The sequence below is a fragment of the Pituophis catenifer genome, unplaced genomic scaffold, assembly GCF_029215685.1.
Source record: "Pituophis catenifer annectens isolate HBS135680 unplaced genomic scaffold, rPitCat1.0.hap2 SCAF_15, whole genome shotgun sequence".
Classification (NCBI taxonomy): Eukaryota; Metazoa; Chordata; class Lepidosauria; order Squamata; family Colubridae; genus Pituophis; species Pituophis catenifer.
This window is the reverse complement of record NW_027256895.1, coordinates 2,713,431-2,734,844: the sequence shown is the minus strand read 5'-3', so window position 1 is coordinate 2,734,844 and position 21,414 is coordinate 2,713,431. Positions and strand designations below refer to the sequence as shown.

Here is a 21,414-nt window from a genome sequence, read left to right as displayed (position 1 = left end):
GAGATTTTGTGCCTCTCAATATTTTTGGGGAGCACAGAAGGAAGTGAAAGAAACAGAGAAGAAATATTGCACAGCGGAGCAATTTTTCAGCCAAAAAATAAAAATAAAAAATCGGTCGCCTCTCCGCTAATGCGGAGAATCAGTTCTAGGGACAAGCGAACAAGAGCTGTAAACCCGGTTAACGAGAATAAAGCCTAGCATTGTTTAACGTGTGCTTGGAGTGGTGCGGTGGCCTAGAGGTGGAGCTCTGGCCTCACCATATGGAGGCTGTGAGTTCGATCCTAGGTAGAGGCAGATGTTTCTCTCTCTGGGCACAATGAGAAGATATCTGCCGAACAAAACTCCGCATTGGTGACAGGAAGGGCATCTGGCCAGTAAAAAGCTCAGCTCCATTCAGCAGCCCAGACTCCACCCCGCAAGGGATTATGGGGTCGTTAAAAGATGATTGTTTAATGTGTGCTTGTCTAATGGAAAGATATACTGATTCACGCATACGCCTTGTTAAAAGTTGAGGAAACTTGCTCCATTGTGCTGCCGTGCAATTTTAGATATACTAAAAAACATGCTGTCCAGTTTTTGCAACTGGATTTTTTTTTTTTTTTTTTGCAAATGCTTGCCAGTTGCAGGGGTGCCCAACTACATATTACAGGCAGTCCTCGACTTACAATGGTTCATTTAGAGACCGTTTGACGTTACAACGGTTTGACTGAAAAAAAGGTGACTTACGACCGGTCTTTCGCAGTTATGACCGTCGCAACATTCCCCACGGTCACGTGATCAAAATTCGGGAGGTTGGCCCTAGTATGTAGCATACCGGGATCACATGATCGCCACTTGTGACCCTAACCGACCTCTGTCGAGCAAAGTCAATGGGAGAAGCCGGATTTTGCTTTAATGAAGACATGATTTGCTTAACAACCGCAGCGATTCGTTTAACAGCCAGGTCGTAAAATCTCGCACGACTCGTGTAGCAAGTGCCCCACGTAGCAACAGGAATTCTGCTCTCAACTGTGGCCGTAACTCGAAGACTAGCTGTATGTACAAAACTCTGAAAAACCTTTAAGGATTTAAAGCTTAGCAGGACTGTGCCAGTAAGAGAGATTAACTATTTAACTAAAAGGAAGTTAACTGATCTCATCTCTACCCCCCGCCCGCCATCCCTGTATCTGACTCCCTCCTTCGCCATTATGTCAATGATTTAATTTCATTTGCTAGTTATCTTACAACCGATTATTTTATTTTAATTCTTTTTTAATGTTTTTATGCTGTAAGCTGTTAACCCGTAGTCATTTTGAGGCAGGACGGACGGCAACTAACTTTCATAATGAATAAATAAAACGAATAAAAACGATTTTCCTTAAAATCCCCAATTTTGACAGGCCAGTTTTTCAACAAATCGTTTAGTCCTTTCACAGACTTAGAAGTTAACACGTTGTAACGAAAGAACCACAACGCCGGCGACAAAGGAAGAAGAGGGGGCGGTGGGGGGGTTGCCCTTTGCTTAAAAACAACTCACAATGCCGTTTATTTAGAAAATAACCTTTTTACAAAAATAATGAACTCTGCAAAAAAGAGCAAACGTATAAAGCCAAGCCGGGCGTTCCTAGAACTGCGGTTTATCCAGAAGTAAACACGGCAAACCAGGTTTAAGATGCGCTTGAAACAAGCTGGGAACGAAAACGCAGGTTGGTTACGGAGAAGGTTGCAAAGGCATCCGGTAACTTGACACTAAGAAAAAGCATCTTCCTTTTTCCTTTTGTTCAGGTGGAACAAAGCTGTGAAACAGAAGGCTCCAAATTTAAGATTTCTGGACTTTAACTTCCCAGAATTCCCCAGCCAAATTTTTACCAGAATTCAGCATGGATAAGAAACAAATGTGGCTACTAAATTACCTTTATTGTGTTTTTTTAAAAAAAAATGGGATAATTTTCTTAATAGATAGCGGGTACGCGGTCGACGTAATATATCTTGATTTTAGCAAAATGGGGGGGAGGGGAAGAGCTGGCTGGGGGAATTCTGGGAGTTGAAGTCCACAAGTCTTAAGCGGCTGTGTTTGGAGACTTCTGCTGTAGGAGAAGCAGCCGGGCTGGACTTCTTCCGCAAATGGACTGCAGAGATGGACCTCAGGAAGAGAAATCCCGACAGATGAGATCCCGAGAAGTGGATCTCTGGCAGCATCTGTTCTCCGTTATCCAGAAACGGCTGCCGTTTCTGAATTCTGCCAGAGCGAAGGCTTAAAACAACACGGACTTCCGTTCTCGGCCTTAATTTTAGATTCCTAGCTGCAGCAGACGGCAAAGCCGGGGTCGTCGTCCACCTGCGTCGATCCAGCGGACAAAACAGGGAAGGGGGAACGGAGAGAAACGGTCCAGTCGCCAAGACGCTATCTCCACACGCTTCCTCCCCGACTGCTGCTGCTGCTGCGAGAGTGGGAGGCCAGCGAACCGGAGAGCTTCTTCCCCGTCTTCCCAGGAGCATGGGACTTCTCGCGACCAGGCCCTGAGCTGCCCGCCCGCCGGCTGGGAGGGCCCTGAGAAGGAAACAAGGACAGAGGCTGAAGCGTTCCCTGGGTCGGGATTTCCTTGTCCTGCCTTCTTTTCGAGTTAGGATCCTTGTCTGTCTTCCCAAGCCGAAGCCTGGGGTTGGACTAGAACAGGGGTCGGCAACCTTAAACACTCAAAGAGCCCCAAAGGCCCTAACCGGAAGCCCCCCGTTCAATTCTGGAGCCAACCGGAAGTCCGGTTCCCCCACCATAGAGTCTCCTCCTAGCACAGCATCCTTTTTCCTCTACCTATCGTAACTGAAAGCCCTATCAATTGTGGAGCCAATCGGCGACAGAGAGCCGCAGCAGAGGGATGAAAGAGCCACATGCGGCTCCAGAGCCACAGGTTGCTGACCCCTGGACTAGAAGACCTCCAAGGTCCCTTCCAACTCTATTATTCTATTCGATTTCTATTTCTAATTAATTCTAATTCTAATTCATTCTAATTTTAATTCTAGCTCGTCCCTGGCTCCAAAAATACAGGTAGTTCTTGACTTACAACCGTTTGTTTAGTGACCGTTTGAAATTACAACGGCAGTGAAAAAAGGGATTCATGAATGGTTTTCACATTTACGACCGTGGAAGCATTCCCGTGGTCACGTGATCAACATTCAAACCCTTGGTGACTGACTCGTATTTATGACGGTCGCGGTGTCCCAGGGTCACGTGATCCTCTTTTGCAACCTTCTGAACAGCAGAGTCGACAGGGAAGCCCAATTCGCTTAACAACTGTGTTACTAACTTAACAACGGCAGTGCTTCGCTTCATGACTGCGGCAAGAAAAGTCGTAAAACGGTGCAAAACTCCCTTAACGACCCTCACTCTTTGGGCTCAATGGTGGTTGTAAGTCGAGGACCGCCTGTAATCATCTCGCAATTTGCACCTACCTCTTTCCTCATCGATTCGGACAATTTAGGATCGAGGTTCCGGCGGGCTGGCAGGATCCCATCCCCTTTGGTTTCTGGGCTGGATGCAAAAATCCCAAAATACAGGAGGAGGCGCCGTTAGAGCAAAACCCAGCCGCACACACACACACACACACCGTGAGCTCTCTGCCCCTGGAAAAGTTGGGGCTGTCTCCTCCCTCTGCCCCACGGAGCCCAGAGGCACGAGGTGGTCACCCAGAGCAGAGAAGCGCGCCTTCCACCTTACCCGCTCTGCCCTATCCTGTGCAAGTATTTATACAGCTCTTCCGTGGAGGGGACGGGTCTCCCCTTGGCCTGGTACTGCTTCAGGAGGAGTGAGACGGCTGCCACGTGGTTGGGAGACAGGATGCCTTCTTCGTGGGCTGGGGGAGAAAGGAGAGGAGAAAGGGGAAGAGAAGGAGAAGGGGGGAGAGGGAGGAAAGGGGGAGAGAGGGAGAGGAGAGAGGGAGAGGGGAAGAGGGGAGAAGGAGGGAGGGAGAGGAGAAGGAGGGGAGAAGGAGGGAGAGGGAGAGAGGGGAGAAGGAGGGAGAGGGGAGAGGAGAAGGGAAGAGAGGGAGAGAAGAGGGGAGAAGGGGGAAAGGGGAAGAGAGAGGGAAAGAGATAAGAGAGATGGGGAGGAGGAGGAGGAGAGGGGAAGAAGAGAGGAGGAGGAAGAGGAGGAGGTTGAGGAGAAGGAGAAGAGGAGGGAAAAGGAGAGGAGAGGAGGAGGAGAGAAGAGGAAGAGGAAGAGAGGAGGTGGTGAGGAGGACAGGGAGGAAGGAATCAAAAGAAGAAGAGAAAGAAGGAGAAGGAGAAGAAGGGGCAGGAAAGGGAGAGGGAGGAAATGGGAGAAGAGGAGGAGGAGGAGGAGGAAGAAAAAGCAGCAAAGAGAAAAAATCAACCCGGGGCTCCAGGCGTGGCCAACTGGACCCACACTCAAGGCCCCTCCAGGAATGAGCACGCACCAACATGCTGTTTGGAGGGGCTCACTGGTTCCAGGCTTAAGCAGACCGGTCCAGATTTGGGCAGAGGGACTTTGGTTTTGTGGACGGCGGCGCTGCTGGGCGGCTGGATGCGAATCGTGCTGAAAGAGGGCTGCGCCGGATCCCAGAGGGCTGTGGACCGTTCGTGGTAAGACTGGGAGTTACCTGGGAAGAGAGCCAGGAAATCTTCAGGCGAGGCCTAAATGGCATCAAGAGTTTGGTGTAGCAACTAGAGCAGGAATTTCCAACTTGGCGACTTTTAAGACTTGTGGACTTTCAACTCCCAGAATTCCCCAGTCAGGAAGGTTTACCAGAATGCAGCATGGATAGGACAAGAGGAAATGTACCATTTTTTATTTTTTTTAAATTGGGACACTTTCTTAGTAGATAGTGGGAATGCGGTAGATGTAATATACCTTGATTTCGGCAAAATGAAAAAAAAAAAAATAACCCATGACAACTTAAATTTTACCAGGCTCAAGGTTGACTCAGCCTTCCATCCTTTCTAAGGTAGGTAAATTGAGGACCCAGTTTGTGGGGGCAATAAACTGACTTTGTATAAATATACGAAAGTATGAAGGCTATTGCTTAACGTATTGTAAGCCGCCCTGAGTCTCCGGAGAAGGACGGCATATAAATCAAATAAAAATAAAAATAAATAAATAAATAAAATTAATAAATAAAATTAATAAAACGAATTAGAGAGTGGGACAATTAAATGGGAACGTAATGTGCTGGCTGAGGAATTCTGGGAATTGAAGTCCACAGATCTTTTTTTTTTTTTTTGTAATTTTTTTTATTAAAAAAACCCCACAAAGATAAAACATTGCATCTTTCCTTCTGCAGTGTGTCTTCTGGGTACATACATCTCTGTGCTACATCGTTCCTCGTTTATCACATCATTCACATTCACATTAATTTTATAACATGTTAAGTACATTGAACATTTAAATATTTTAGAATAAGTCCACAGGTCTTAAAAAGTTGCCAGAGTTGGGCATCCCTGCGTCCCTTTTCCCACGGGCTGTTCTCCAAATTCACAACAGTTCTCACCTTGCGCCAGGAATTCTGATCCATTAGCACTTGGTTCCTAATTATTTAATCTTTATCCATTTAAATACAGGTAGTCCTCGACTTACAACTGCTCGTTTAGTGACCATTCAAATGTATAATGGCACTGAAAAAGTGACCAGTCCTCGCATTTATAACCAAGGCAGCATCCTCATGGTCAAAATTCGGGCATTTGGCCGCTGGCGTGTATTTATGACGGTTGGTTGCCCCATCCTGAGGTCATGGGATCATCATTGGTGACCTTCTCAGGTGGCTTCTGACAAGTCAAGTGAATGGAGGAAACCAGATTCGTTCAATAGAGCTGGGAGGGACTTTGGAGGTCTTCTAGTCCAACCCCCCCTTGTCTGCTCAAGCAAGAGACAATTTTGGGACAAATGGCTGCCCCGTCTCTTCTTAAAAACCTCCAGCGATGAAGCGCCCACAACGTCCGGTAGCAATCTGTTCCACTGGTTAATTGTCCTCACGGTTAGGGCGAGTTTCCTTAATTCCTTAATAATTTTATTTATTTTCATGTCTAATGCTTATGTATTTAATTGATCACGATTAATTCCTCAATCATTTCTCATTAACTCCTTAACGGCCACGCGATTCGTTTAAGAACGGCAGAGATTTCCTTATCCCACCAAGGCAGAAAAAGGGGGGGGGGATAAAATCAGGCATGCCTCATCTTGCTGAACCATAGAAATTCTGGTCACAAGTCGAGGATGACCTGCATTTAATGTTTTCACCACGTCCTTTTGCTTTTACGACGTGGCAAGAGAGGTGGAATTCAGATGGTTCGGGCGAACCGGTAGCTTCAGGTTCGCCTGATACGCCAGTTGCGTCCCTTTCTAGATCGGGACTCCCTACGCACAGTCACTCAGGCACTCGTCACCTCCCGCCTGGACTACTGCAACGCTCTCTACATGGGGCTCCCCCTGGGGTGCACCCGGAGGCTCCAGCTGGTCCAGAACGCGGCCGCGCGGGGGATCATGGGGGCGACGAGGCGCTCCCACGTGACACCTCTCCTGCGCGAGCTGCACTGGCTCCCGGTGGTCTTCCGGGTGCGCTTCAAGGTGTTGGTGACCACCTTTAAAGCGCTCCATGGCTTAGGGCCGGGGGTACTTACGAGACCGCCTTCTGCCACCAATAGCCTCCCACCGGCCAGTACGCTCACACAGAGTGGGCCTCCTCAGGGTGCCGTCCGCCAGGCAATGTCGGCTGGCGACCCCCAGGGGGAGAGCCTTCTCTGTGGTGGCGCCTACCCTCTGGAACACCCTCCCCCCAGAATTACGCATAATAACAGACCTCCGGATTTTTCGTCGGGCCCTAAAAACCTATTTATTCCAACAAGCTGGGCTGGCTTGACCAAATTTTTTAATTTTTAAATTGATTGATTTTAAATTGGAAATGGTTTTAATTCGGCCAAAACATTTAATTATTTTAAATAGTTTTTTAGATTCACCATGTTTGTATATATGTCTTGTTTTTACCTTGGCTGTGCACCGCCCTGAGTCCTATTTTGGAGAAGGGCGGTATAAAAATTTAATTAAATAAATAAAATAAATAAATAATCAGCTGGCAACTACCCTATCCTGTCCTTTATTTCCTGCTTTTTAGCTCATCTCAATCACGCGGCACAGCTGATTCCCCCCCCCCTTTCGCTATTCTATCTACCGTTGCTGACTTGGAAGGTAAGCAGCTGAGCTTCTAAATCCTCCATTTTCAGTTCACCAAACTGGTTCTTAAACCGGCAGCATCCCACCGCTGCGTGGCAAGCTCAACCGTGAGACAGGCGGCATATAAACATAATAAATATATAAATATACAAGCAAAGGTTGGGGGATAACCAGAAGCCGCTAGGAGAGAACGGTCCTGGAAAAACGGAAGAGGGAGGCTGGCCGAGGGCTTACCGGCCTGTGTCCGATTCGTGGTACGGGGTGGGCTGTCCGTGGCACACGTCTCCTGCTGCGGGGCGCTTCCTTCGAAGTCTGAGTGGCTCAGAAGCTGGTGGGGTGAAGATCGCAGGCGGAAAAGGGTTAAAACACAAAAGCTTCGCTTCCCATACCCCACTCCGGGTCAATTATCAGAAAAAAAGACAATAATAAGGTAAATAAACATTTTAGGAGAATTTTTAGGGAGAAAAGATAGCGTTTTTAGCTTTGAAAACTTGCTTTAATAAGAAAGTTGAGTCACTTTAAAGCGACCCTTACATATCACTATTTCTCAGCAACTTTAAGAAGTGTGAACTTCTTAAAAGTTGTATCCTGACTGGGGAATTCTGGGGATTGAAGTCCCACACGCCTTAAAAGTTGTATCCTGACTGGGGAATTCTGGGGATTGAAGTCCCACACGCCTTAAAAGTTGTATCCTGACTGGGGAATTCTGGGGATTGAAGTCCCACACGCCTTAAAAGTTGTATCCTGACTGGGGAATTCTGGGGATTGAAGTCCCACACGCCTTAAAAGTTGTATCCTGACTGGGGAATTCTGGGGATTGAAGTCCCACACGCCTTAAAAGTTGTATCCTGACTGGGGAATTCTGGGGATTGAAGTCCCACACGCCTTAAAAGTTGTATCCTGACTGGGGAATTCTGGGGATTGAAGTCCCACACGCCTTAAAAGTTGTATCCTGACTGGGGAATTCTGGGGATTGAAGTCCCACACGCCTTAAAAGTTGTATCCTGACTGGGGAATTCTGGGGATTGAAGTCCCACACGCCTTAAAAGTTGTATCCTGACTGGGGAATTCTGGGGATTGAAGTCCCACACGCCTTAAAAGTTGTATCCTGACTGGAGAATTCTGGGGATTGAAGTCCCACACGCCTTAAAAGTTGTATCCTGACTGGGGAATTCTGGGGATTGAAGTCCCACACGCCTTAAAAGTTGTATCCTGACTGGGGAATTCTGGGGATTGAAGTCCCACACGCCTTAAAAGTTGTATCCTGACTGGGGAATGCTGGGAGATGAAGTCCACGTATTTTACAAGGTGCTGGGATTTGGGATGCACACATCTTCCACACACACCGCCAAGGTTGAGAAACACTGGTCTCAATTCTGCTACAATTCCAACCAGCTGACCTTACACACAGAGACATAGACACACTCACACACACATACACATTTTCCCGCAGGCTACACAATGGCTCCTTACCAGCCGCACGTAGTAGTTTAAGTCCGGCTGGGGCCCCTGCGCCCCACCCTCTCCGGTGCTGGGCTGAGTGACCTCACTTTCGTTCCCTGCCAACTCTGGGCTGGAGTCATCCCTCTCATCCGCAAAGGGGTGTTCGGCCAGGTTTTCCGGGTGGAAATTCAAACCTGATCAGAAGAGAATGGAAAGAAGGAAGAAAAAAGGAAAAAAGAGAAGACGCAGATCTCAATCTTGGTTCAGACAAAAAATCCGTCCGTCAGTCCATCATCTCTCTCTTATCATATCCATCCCTCATCTGTCTGTCTCTCTGTCCTATCTGTCTCTCATCTATCCATCCATCCATCCATCCATCCATCCATCATCTCTATCTACATATGTATTTATGTATGTATCTATCTTTTTTCTTTTCTTTCTCTCTTTCTTTCTATCTCCATCCATCTATCCATTTATCATTCATTCATCCATCATTCAGCTGTTTCTATCATCCATCTATCCATCCATCCAATATCTCTATCTACATATGTATTTACGTATATATCTTTTTTCTTTCTTTCTTTTTATTTCTTTCTTTTTCTTTCTCCATCAATTTATCATTCAATCATCCATCATTCATCCATCATATCTATCTATCTATCTATCTATCTATCTATCTATCTATCTATCTATCTATTTTCTTTCTTTCTATCTCAATCCATCTATCCATTTATCTTTCACTCATTCATCATTCATCCATCATCTCTATCATCCACCCATCCGTCTTTATTATTTTTACAAAAACAGCAAAAATACCTAATATTCCTTCCTCCTTTTCCTATTTTCCCCACCAGAGAAAAGAGATTGGCCCAAAGCCACCCATCCATCTTTCCTGCCTAAGACGGGACTAGAACTCCAAGCCTCCTTCTGCAGAGACCCTGCAAGGACGGCCTCCATGCGCCACGCACCTGATCCGGCGATGGTGGTATCCGCCTGGGGGTCCAGCTGCTGGAAGCCCTGCTGGCTGAGGAGGCTGGAGTTGAGAATGTGGCTGAATTCGGAGGAGAGGCGCCCCACGTCCGGCACCAGGGGCAGAAACTGCCGGGAAGGATCCCGCAGACATTTTTCGGGTCCTTCCGAGCCCCCCTGCAATTTGATCTGCTGATGGAGGACAGGCTGCAGCGGGCCCACCTTGGCCCACGCCGGCTCCTTGCAGTCGCCCATGCCGGCATTGCTGCAGAGAGTCTCCCCTTTCGGGATCTTCTTGTGCGGGTCGGAGGGGGGCAGAAATCCCGACTCGGAGTCGGGGTCTGCTTGAGCCTCCTAACAAGATCAAGGGGGAGAAGAAAAATCTGTTTAAAGCAGAGGCGTCCAACCGTGAACACTTTTTAAGACCTGTGGACTGCAACTCCCAGAATTCCCCAGCCAGCTCTTTTTTTTCCCCCCACTTTGCTGAAATCAAGATATATTACGTCGACCGCATACCCGCTATCTATTAAGAAAATTATCCCATCGAAAAAAAAAGGGCAATAAAGATAGTCCAATAAACATTGGTTCTTATCCATGCCGGTAAACTCTGGCTGGCTGGGGAATTCTGGGAGTTGAAGTCCACTAGAACAGGGGTCTCCAACCTTGGCAACTTTAAGACTTGTGGACTTCAACTCCCAGAATTCCCCAGCCAGTTCTTTTTTCCCCCCCACTTTGCTGAAATCAAGATATATTACATCGACCGCATACCCGCTATCTATTAAGAAAATTATCCCATCGGAAAAAAAAGGGCAATAAAGGTAGTCCAATAAACATTGGTTCTTATCCATGCTGAATTCCGGTAAACTCTGGCTGGCTGGGGAATTCTGGGAGTTGAAGTCCACAAGTCTTAAAGTTGCCAAGGTTGGAGACCCCTGTACTAGAAGACCTCCAAGGTCCTTTCTAGCCCTCCCTTCCCCTCCCCTCCCCTCTCTCCTCTCCTATTCTCTCACCTGGCGCGGGGCTTTGGGCGAGGGCTGGAGGGAAGGGCCGCCGATGGCGAAGAGCCGGAGGGCCTCGTTCCAGTGGGACTGCATCATGGCCTGGAACTGGCTGACCATCTCCGCCCGCTGAGCCTCCAGGCGCCGGTACCTGGCCTTGAACTCTCGCAGGTCTTCCCGCAGCTTGGAGAGCCTGAAAGGCAAAAAAAGGGGCGAGGAAAAATCAACTGAAGACGATGGGAAGCAGCCCCCTTTTTTTTTTTTTTCATCCTCCACTTACGAACGTTCGTTTTAATGAACCGTTCAAACTTACGACGACACTGGAAAAAGGGACTCAGAACCGCTTTTTACACTTTACGACTGTTGGATCCAGGGACTGACGGATGTGCAGGCAGTCCTTGACTTACGACCATTTGTTTAGTGACCGTTCAAAGTTATGACAGCACTAAGGGACTCAGGACCATTTTTCACACTTAACGACCATTGGATGCAGGGGCTGATGAATCTGCCTGGCTGTCATCGACTTCAGACCATTCGTTTAGTGGCCATTCATAGTTACGACGGCCCTGAAAAACTTAGGACCGTTTTTCACACTGATGACCACTGCAGCATCCCTGCGGTCAGGGGATCAAAATTGAGACTCTTGACAACTGGATCATATTTATGACGGTCACAGTGTCCCGTGATCCCCTTTTGCAACCTTCTGATGAGCAAAGCCAATGGGGACTTAACAACAGTGTGACTAACCACTGCAGTGATTCACTTAACGACTGTGGCAAAAGGTCGTAAAATGGGGCAAAAGGCGCTTAACGAATTTTTCACTTAACAGAAATGTTGGGCTCAATTGTGGACATAAGTCGAGGACTACCTGTGGTACCAGCCTTTAAAAACCACCCCATTGTGAGTTTTGCCTCATTTTCTTGCCACTGTTATTAAATGAATCACTGAGGTTAAGTTACTAAGACGGTTGTTAAGTGAAGCAGGTTTCCCCACTGGCAGAAGGACGCAAAAAAGGGATCACGTGACCCGGGAAACTGCGACCGTCATAAATGTGAGTCAGTTGCCAAGCGTCTGATTTTTGATCACATGACCACGGCAACGGTCATAAGTGTGAAACACAGTCGTAAGTCACTTTTTCCCGACGCTGTCGTAACTTCGAATGGTCCCTCAGTGAACTGTTAGAAGCCGAGAACTACCTGGGAAGAGATTTCAGGGGCACCGCAAACCTTGGGAAGGCTACCTATGTTCGTAGTCCTCAGTGAGGTGCTTCTGTTGAGCCTCCTTCTCGGCCAGATCCAATTTGAACTGAGCCAGCTGTTTCGCCAACTCTTTCTCGTGGTGGCTGCTTAGCTCCAACAACTGCTTCCTGCAAAATAAATAAATAAATAAATAAAAATGAAAATAAACGTCTTTTCCACCAAGCAAATAAATATCTCTTTGCAAAGTCCACAAAGTAGCCAGCAATAAGCCGTGAGAGAATCAATCATCATCTTCTTTTAATAATCCCTTGTAGGGGTGGAGTCGGGGCAACTGAATGTTTACTGGCCGGATGCCTTTCCTGTCGCCAATGCGGAGTTTTGTTCAGCACCACTCAGCATTTAGGTTTATATCATCAGTCTGGGCAACTGAATGGAGCAGAGTGTTTTACTGGCCGGATGCCCTTCCTGTTGCCAGTGTGGAATTTTATTCAGCAGATATACTCTCATCGTGCCCAGAGAGAGAAATATCTGCCTCTACCTAGGATCAAACTCGCAGCCTCCTGATTGTGAGGCGAGAGCTCTACCTCTAGGCCACCGCACCACTCCCGTGAGAGAATCAATCGTCTATCTAAAAGAAGTAAAAAACTGTTTATATGTAAAAATAAGGATCGTTTATCCCTCACTCAAAAGGAGATTTTAAATCCTGCCTTGTAGCCCATCTTGGATTGCTCACTGTTATTTCTGCATTTCATTGTCCAAGATAAAGATTAAAAAAAAAATAACAATAAAGGCGCTTTAGCAGGCACCAAGGAACGAAGGTGCTTTGTTAATTCTCAAATTACTTTTTGTATCTCCTTAAAGCTATAAACCACAGAGCGTGGAATTCTTGTTTTTACGGATGTTTCCGCATCTCTCCAAATCCTTCTGGGTAGATTAGAGAATAAATACTTTAAATAAAGTTTTGAATGGATCTCGTCTCTTGTCTAAAGCCGTTTAGATGAACAAATCAAACCAACAGCAACAGACGGAGGAATCCGTGCAGCGAAACAGCGTTAAGAGCATTATTCTGAATTTGTGATATTTTGAGCAACATTCTGAGGATTTTCTCCTTGAGTTGTTAGATAAGGAACTTGTCAATTGCAGACCCCAAAAACAGGGAAGATTTAAGAATATCGGCGTGATAAGAGGATAGGGAGGAAATAATAAATCATCCATTAATTTTGATGAAGGAGAATAAGACACCTCAAGTCCTTGCCTTGGGAAATAAAAAGTTTTAGATCTGAAGGAAGAGACTGGCCAAACATTTGAATTTTGGAAAAAAAGCCTTCTCTTTAAAATTCCTCAACTGGACTTTCAAGAAAAGTCATAATTGGGGAGGGGGAAGGGAAATACGCGTCCCTTTTTTAATGTCACATCCTGTGCGATGCTAGTCCTCACTGGGGAATATTTCTACGCCACAACTAAAATGCCAGTCTGCCACTTGGCTGTTGTACAAGTCATAAAAAGGGGGATTTAAGTTAGAAGGGAACTGCACTTAGAAATATAAGGCCCCAAGGCAGGAGTCATACTGCCTTGTCAATCATACCAATTGTCCAATCTTTTTTTGAAAATAGAAGATAGATAGGTGATAAATAGAGACGATAGATAAATAATAGGAGATAGATGATATAGAGAGATGATGAATAGAAATGATAAAGATAGATAGATAAATAGATAGATAAGATAGATAGACAGATGATATAAATGATGATGGTAGATAGATGATAAGTAGGTAGGTAGGTATGTAGGTAGGTAGGTAGGTACCCTGTTTCCCCCCAAATAAGACATCCCCTGATAATAAGCCCAATCGGGCTTTTGAGTGCATGGCAATAAGGCTGAGCACTTATTTCAGGGTTCAAAAAAATATAAGACAGGGTCTTATTTTCGGGGAAACACGATAGGTAGGTAGGTAGGTAGGTAGGTAGGTAGGTAGGTAGGTAGATAGATAGATAGATAGATAGATAGATAGATAGATAGATACCCTGTTTCTCTGAAAACAAGACATCCCCTGATAATAAGCCCAATCGGGCTTTTGAGCGCAAGTGCTAAAATAAGCCCCCCCCCCGAAAATAAGCCCTCCCCAAAAATATTTAAACGCAGCGCTGGAAATCAGGTAGGGCAGCAAGAGGAGCCCCATCTTGCTCCACGCATCCCAAAATAATAAGACCTCCCCGAAAATAAGGCCAAGCACTTATTTTGAGGTTCAAAAAATATAAGATAGCTAGATAGCTAGATAGCTAGATGATAGACAGATGATATAGAAGATAGATTGATATAGATGATAGATAGACAGATGATATAGATGATAGATATAGATGATAGACAGATGTTATAGATGATAGATAGATAGATAAATAGATAGATAATGATGATAGGTAGGTAGATATAGATGATAGATAAATAGATGATAGATGATAGATAGATAGATGATAGATAGATAGATATGATAGAAAGATATAGATAGATAGATAGATAGATAGATAGATAGATAGATAGATAGATAGAAGATATATATATATATATATATATACATAAATACATATGCAAAAAATTAAAATCTCGGGTGTTTTCCCGCGTCATTGTAAATAAATTGGTTAAAATATTTAAAATCTGGTTAAAATCCCAGCTTAAAATCTTCTAAAAATCCTTACAGAGCACTCTGCAAGGTCCTTTAAAACCTCAGCTAAAATCCTCCCAGTGACTTTAAAAGTTTTTCTTAAAGCAACGTTTCGACAGGCTCACAACCCTGTCATCTTCAGGCTCTGTTTCATGTAGAAGCTATGGGTTCTCTGTTGCGGGGCCGGAGCTGTCGCTTATCTATATTTGCTGCATAAATACATATGTAGATAGAGATAATGTATGGACGGATGATAGAGATGATGGATGAATGATGGATGAATGAATGATAAATGGATAGATGGCTGGAGATAGATAGATGATATAGATGATAGATAGATAGATAGATAGACAGACCAACAATAGATTAATGGATAGATGAATGGATGGATGGATGCAGACAGACAAACAAACACATAGATCATAGAATCAGAGGACTGGAAAGGACCTTGGAGGTCATCTAGTCCAACCCCCAGGGACCCCAAGGCAAGAATCTTTATACCCTCCTGAACAAATGGTTGCCCAACCTTTCCCTGAAGGAGCCTGAGTGGTGCAGCAGACTAATGCTACTGTTAAAGGTAGTAGTTAGCTTCCAACTGCCTGCAATTACTGCGAGTTCAATTCTCCCAAGGCTCAAGGTTGACTCAGCCTTCCATCCTTTCTAAGGTAGGTAAAATGAGGACCCGGTTTGTGGGGGCAATAAGCTGACTTTGTATAAAATATACAAAAGTATGAAGGCTATTGCTTAACGCATTGTAAGCCGCCCTGAGTCTCCAGAGAAGGGCAGCATATAAATCAAAATAAAAAATAATAATAATAAAAAAAATGAAGTCCACCTTTTGCCATTTTCATGTAGGGCTTCCCCAAGCCCTTAAAACTCTTGCAAGGTTTCCTCTCCAAGTTTAGAGAGTGATCTTATTCTCTGCCTTTGCAAAACCCATTTCTCCTCCCCCTGGAGCTAAAGAGGGAAAGAGGAGAATTGTGGCTTTGTGCGTCATGGAACCACAACTTGCAAACCCTCTAGCCAACCCAAAAGCGAGAGATACACACACCACAATGTTGCCTGGCCAGGCTTGCGGTCTTTGAATTTTGACAGGGAAAAATAGCAAAATTTAACTTCCATCAATGAAAGAAGAAGAAGAACTGCAGGCAGAAGGCAAGGAAAGAAGGGACCGAATAAACCCAACTACACAATTCAAAAAACGGGAGGAACTCGGATTCAAGGACCTGGACTTTTGAAAAAGAAATAAAAGGAAGAATTTTTTTTTTTACTAGAAAACTAAAGATTTAAGATCTCGAGAGATCTTTCCTGGAAGGGAATTCCAAATTCCAAAAAAGATGTCAACTGTCAATCAAAGCAAAGATGGCCAAGAAAGAAATGCGGGGAGGGGGAAAGTGGAGGGGGGGAGAGATGGGCCGCCACCACGTCCTCCCACCTGTGTTGCTCTCGCACAGCGCTCATTTGGCGCAAGCTGTCCTCGTGAACCTCGGCCAGCCGCTCCGTCACCCGCTGTTCTAAGGCCACCTTCAGTTCCGACTCCAGCTTGGCCTTCTGGGTCTCGAAACGGGCCTGCAAAGAGAAAGGGGGAAAGACCTACATTGGGGGGCGGGGAGAGGGGCGGGTTTCCTTGGGGCTCTCGGAGCTTGGCTGTTCGCCCACGGAGGTCTCATGACCCAGCTAGGGAATGTCATCAGTGTTAGAAAGGAGTGGGAGGTGGGGGAGGAGGAAGAGTTGGTGGAGGACTGTGGACTCCTTGGTTGCTTTCTTGCAGATGTTTCATGACCCAACTAGGGAATGTCAACAGTGCTGGGAGGAGGAGGAGGAGGAGGAGGAGGAGGAGGAGGAGGAGGAGGAGGAGGAGGAGGAAGACGATGACAACTGTGGGGTTCTTGGCATTCTCTGAGCTAGGTTGCTCTCTTGAAGACCTCTCATGACCTTACTCGGTAACTTCATCAATGCAAGCGTGGGGATTTGCTCCTTGTCTTGCCAGCGGTGGTGAGGATGTGCTCTACATTGAATTTCATTCTGTTAGTTAAGATTTCATTTCGTGAGTTAGTTAGTTAGTTTAGGTTGCGCCCCCCGTTTTACCTTCAGCAAGCTCATCTCCATCTTCAAGGTGTCCCTCTCGCGCCGTACAGCCTCCAGGTCGGCCTGCAGGCCCTGCATTTCTGCCTGCGCCGTCGACAGGACCTGTTGGGCATCCAGGGCCTTCTGAGCTTCCCGCTGGGCCACCATCTAGACGGGGACAGAGACAAGCGGAGTGTCGACCCTGACAGCGGCCGAACTGTGGTCATTGTTTTTTTTCTTTTTCGGTAGTTTTTCTCTTCCCCACGGCTTCAGGGCTGACACAGCTGGGGTGTCGTAGCCTAAATCAAATTCTTTCCCTTGGGAGTCAAGGACAATGGTGGAGATGACCGAGAGGTGGAGATCGAGGTCACCTAGCAACCGGTACTGCGTGCTGATTGGACCACGTGACTGGTGACTCAAGGGGGGGGGGAAGAGTGACAAAGTTTGATTTTTAATTGGGTGTAAAACCGGGCGGGAACCCAGAGCCGGTTTTTATTTATTTATTTATTTATTTATTTATTTATTTATTTATTTATTTATTTATTTATTTATTTTATTTTATTTCTATACCGCCTTTCTCCCATAGGACTCAAGGCGGTGTACAGTCAAGAAAAATATAGACACACAAACATCATAAAATTGCTAATTAAAATTATTACTTAGTTTGGTCAATCAACCAGCGACGTGCCCAATTTGATATGTCCCAATAAAATATACTTTATACCTATGTAAAATACGTAAAGTCAATGGGAAGACAGACTCGCTTAACGACGGCACGAATCACTTAACAACTGCGGCGGAAGGGTCATAAAAGGGGGCAAAACTCACTTAAGGACTGCTTTGTGGTCCTAAGTCGGAGGCTACCTAATATACACAGCATTTGGAGAAAGAAAAAGCCATTTTTTTTTCTCTGTAGCCCAGCATTAGCGATGACCATTTAACAGATTAACAGAGTTGGAAGGGACCTTGTAGGTCATCTAGTCCAACCCCGCCCAAGCAGGAGACCATGAGGGACAATGCCTCACGAAAACTCATTAATAAGCCTTAAAAAAAGCATAAACCCTACGTCCGTGAGGGACACATTAATGAGGACTTCTGGGTTTATCAACCTGGCATATCATGCCACTGAAATTGCATCTGGAAGGTAGGTGTGCATGAAGTCCTCGATTTACGACCAGTCAGGACTAGAATTTATGCTGCTAAGCCAAGAGGTTGTTAAGGGAGTCAGGCGTTTTTGGCCACGACTGCTAAGCAAATCACTGCACTTGTTGCATGAATCGTCAGGTGATGGTGAGTTCTAGTCCTGCTTTAAGAATGAAAGCCTGGAGGGTGACTTTGAGCCAATCACCAGGAGACGCTGAGTTCTAGTTCTGCCTGAAGCATGGAAGACGGCTGGGTGACTTTAGGCCAATCACCAGGAGATGGTGAGTTCTAGTTCTGCCTGAAGCATGGAAGGCGGCTGAGTGACTTTGGGCCAATCACCAGGAGACGGTGAGTTCTAGTCCTGCCTGAAGCATGGAAGGCGGCTGGGTGACTTTGGGCCAATCACCAGGAGACGGTGAATTCTAGTCCTGCCTGAAGCATGGAAGGCGGCTGGGTGACTTTAGGCCAATCACCAGGAGACGGTGAGCTCTAGTCCTGCCTGAAGCATGGAAGGACCTAGATGACTTTAGGTCAATCACCAGGAGACGGTGAGTTCTAGTCCTGCCTGAGTTATGAAAGGTGGCTGGGTGACTTTGGGCCAATCTCTAGGAGACAATGAATTCTAGTCCTGCTTTAGGCAGGAAAGAAAGCTAGTGACTTTGAACCAATCACCAGGAGACTGGGAGTTCTAGTTTCACCTTACAGATGAAAGCTGGTCAGGTGAGTTTAAGCCAGTCCCTCTCTCTTAGCCCTACCCACCTCACAGAATTGTTGTTGTGAGGAAAATAGGAGGAAGGATGGAGTATTGAGTACGTTTACCACCTTGGGTTATTTCTAAAAATAATGAAGGTGGGATGTAAATAAATGAATAAAATTTAGAGGAAAAAAAATAAAACAAGCCAAGGTTTGTGGGAACCCCAGTTACCAAGGGAAAGAGGCTCCTTGCAGGATCAGAGGCTGCAGAAATATATTTTGCTGATGGATGAAATACATTTTATATTGTATAAAATTCAATAAGGTATTGTATAAAAAATACATTTTATGGAAAACTTTGTCCCTTCCAGAAGGGCTAGACTACAGCCCCCAGTATCCCCAGCCAGCCCATTTGCAGGAGAGTTGAGGGTGATGGGAAGTACAGGTAGTCCTTGCCTTACGACAGTTCATTTAGTGACCGTTCGAAGTGACCACGGCCACAAAAAAAAGGGACTTGCGACCATCTTACCCACTTTAAGCCCCTCGTAGCATCCCGTGAGTTACGTTCGGATGCTTGACAGCTGACTCACATTTACGACGGTTGCTGTGTCCTAAGGACACGTGATCCTCTTTTGCGGCCTTCTGACAAGCCAAGTCGGGGGGTGGGTGGGTATGTGGGGACCCAGATTCACTCAAGAACCGTGTGACTAACTTAACAACTTCAGCGATTCAATTAAACAACCGTGGCCAGAAAAGTCGTAAAATGGGGCAAAAACTCAACTCGACAAGTTTCTCACTTAACAACATAAAATTTTGGGCTCCGTGGTGGTCGTAAGTCGAGGACTATCTAGCCACATCCGCATTCAGACACACAATCTGGCATTATATCTTTGAGGCATTCCAGAAACCAGCTCAGCCAAAAAAAAAACAGTGTTTCTCCACCGTGGCAGTTTGAAGATGTGTGGACTTCAACTCCCAGAATTCCTCAGCTAACCCCCCCAGTTATCCCCACTGAGGGATTCTGGGAATTGAAGTCCCACTGCCAAAGTTGAAAAACACAGCAAGAAAGGAGGCTGTTCCTTTAAGAAACTTCTTAAAAACTGCCAAAAAGCAGTTTAAAGCTACACATCCTTATTTTCAGCATCTTTATCCCCCCCCCATTATCCTGCCTTTCCTCTGAAGCTCAAAGGACTAATCACTGAGGACTAGAAACTTCCCAGAGCAAAACCTGAAAGGCAGGTAAGGCACACACCCCCCCAAAAAAAAGCACTCTATTTATCTATTATGCATTAGATTTTTATCCTGTCTTTACAAGTAACTCAAGATGGTGAATATACCTCCTCTCCTGCTCCTATTTTCCCTTCAACAACAACCCTGTGAGGTGAGTTGGGCTCAGGGAGAGGGAGTGTCACCCAGCCAGCTTTCATGCCTAAAATGGGACTAGAACTCCCGTCTCCTGGTGATTGGCCCAAAATCACCTAGCCGGCTTTCATGGCTAAAGTGGGACTAGAACTCCCGTCTCCTGGTGATTGGCCCAAAGTCACCCAGCCGGCTTTCATGACTAAAGTGGGACTAGAACTCCCGTCTCCTGGTGATTGGGCCAAAGTCACCTAGCCAGCTTTCATGGCTAAAGTGGGACTAGAACTCCCGTCTCCTGGTGATCGGCCCAAAGTCACCTAGCCGACTTTCATGGCTAAAGTGGGACTAGAACTCCCGTCTCCTGGTGATCGGCCCAAAGTCACCTAGCCGGCTTTCGTGGCTAAAGTGGGACTAGAACTCCCGTCTCCTGGTGATCAGCCCAAAGTCACCTAGCCGGCTTTCATGGCTAAAATAGGACTAGAACTCCTGTCTTCTGGTGATTGGGCCAAAGTCACCTAGCCGGCTTTCATGGCTAAAATAGGACTAGAACTCCCGTCTCCTGGTGATTGGCCCAAAATCACCCAGCTAGCTTTCAGAGCGAAAGCAGAACCAGAACTCCCATCTCCTGGTGTTTGGCCCAAAGTCACCTACCTGGCTTTCATGCCTAAGGCAGGACTAGAACTCACCATCTCCAAGCGATTGGCCTAAACCGTCACCCAGCCGGCTTTCATGCCTAAAGTGTGACTAGAACTCCCAGGCTCCTGGTTTCTAGCCTAGTGCCTTTACCACTATACCACACTGGCTCTTCGCTGATGCTGCGACTCTTTTAACTTCACTCCCAAATCTGTTATCCTCCGCTTAATGACAGGCGAGGGGCCTCTTTACCTCCCAAGTTTTGCAAGGTAGAGCGATTTCAAAGCTGAGACCTGGTCACTGCCACCACTTACAGTTTGGGAAGGCCGCCGTTTTTCCACCTCGCGGCTGGCCCCAATTAGCTGCAATTCCTCCCAGACCTGGTGCTCCATTGCAAACCCAAGCCTTCCCTGGAATGGAGTTCTTCAAGGTGGGGTTAAGGGGTAACCCGGCCAGGAAAGGCCCATCATTGTGCCAAATTGGGTGGGCGTGGCCCCCTTGCTCCTCTGGGGAGCCAGCTATCTATCCCCAGCTGCTAGGATAGAGGAAGTCAAAAAAAAAAAAGAAGAAGGGAAGAAGGAATTTAGGGAGTCTGCAACCAGCTCAGGAGAATTGGACCTCCGTACCTTCCGTAAAGCCCTGAAGACGTTTTTATTTCATCAAGCCGGCCTAGCCTAAATGGTTTTTAATTGGGATTTTAAATTTTATGGATTTGGGGTTTTAAATTGGGTAGCCAGTGATTTAATTCTTTTTAATTGTCTTAACTTTTGCATTTGTATGTTTTTTAATTTTTGGCTGTTCACCGCCCTGAGTCCCTTCTGGGAGAAGGGCGGTATACAAATTAAAAGAATAATAATAATAATAATTGGGATAACAAGGGGCAGGAAGAAGGCAAGTGAGAAAGCTGATGGGAAAGCTGTCAATAAGAATAAGGAGCCTGGTGGTGCAGTGGACTAAACTACTGTTAAAGTAGTATTTAGCTGCCTGCAATTACTGCGAGTTCAATTCTCACCAGGCTCAAGGTTGACTCAGCCTTCCATCCTTCCGAGGTAGGTAAAATGAGGACCCGGTTTGTGGGGGCAATAAGCTGACTTT

At 46.1% G+C, this 21,414-nt stretch overlaps 1 protein-coding gene across 1 annotated transcript in view; it reads right to left on the bottom strand.

The window, feature by feature from the left end:
* Positions 1–1,460: 1,460 nt before the first annotated feature.
* CNTROB (centrobin, centriole duplication and spindle assembly protein) overlaps positions 1,461–21,414 on the bottom strand; it is a 38,120-nt gene continuing 18,166 nt past the window's right edge. The window contains exons 10-20 of the mRNA XM_070954448.1: positions 16,513–16,659; positions 15,860–15,993; positions 11,810–11,935; positions 10,582–10,762; positions 9,571–9,925; positions 8,633–8,796; positions 7,394–7,487; positions 4,413–4,595; positions 3,695–3,830; positions 3,430–3,508; positions 1,461–2,530 (exon numbers count right to left, since the gene is read on the bottom strand). Coding sequence (XP_070810549.1) covers positions 2,384–2,530; positions 3,430–3,508; positions 3,695–3,830; positions 4,413–4,595; positions 7,394–7,487; positions 8,633–8,796; positions 9,571–9,925; positions 10,582–10,762; positions 11,810–11,935; positions 15,860–15,993; positions 16,513–16,659 — 1,746 coding nt within the window. The 3' untranslated portion in view covers positions 1,461–2,383. The remainder of the gene's footprint in view (positions 2,531–3,429; positions 3,509–3,694; positions 3,831–4,412; positions 4,596–7,393; positions 7,488–8,632; positions 8,797–9,570; positions 9,926–10,581; positions 10,763–11,809; positions 11,936–15,859; positions 15,994–16,512; positions 16,660–21,414) is intronic.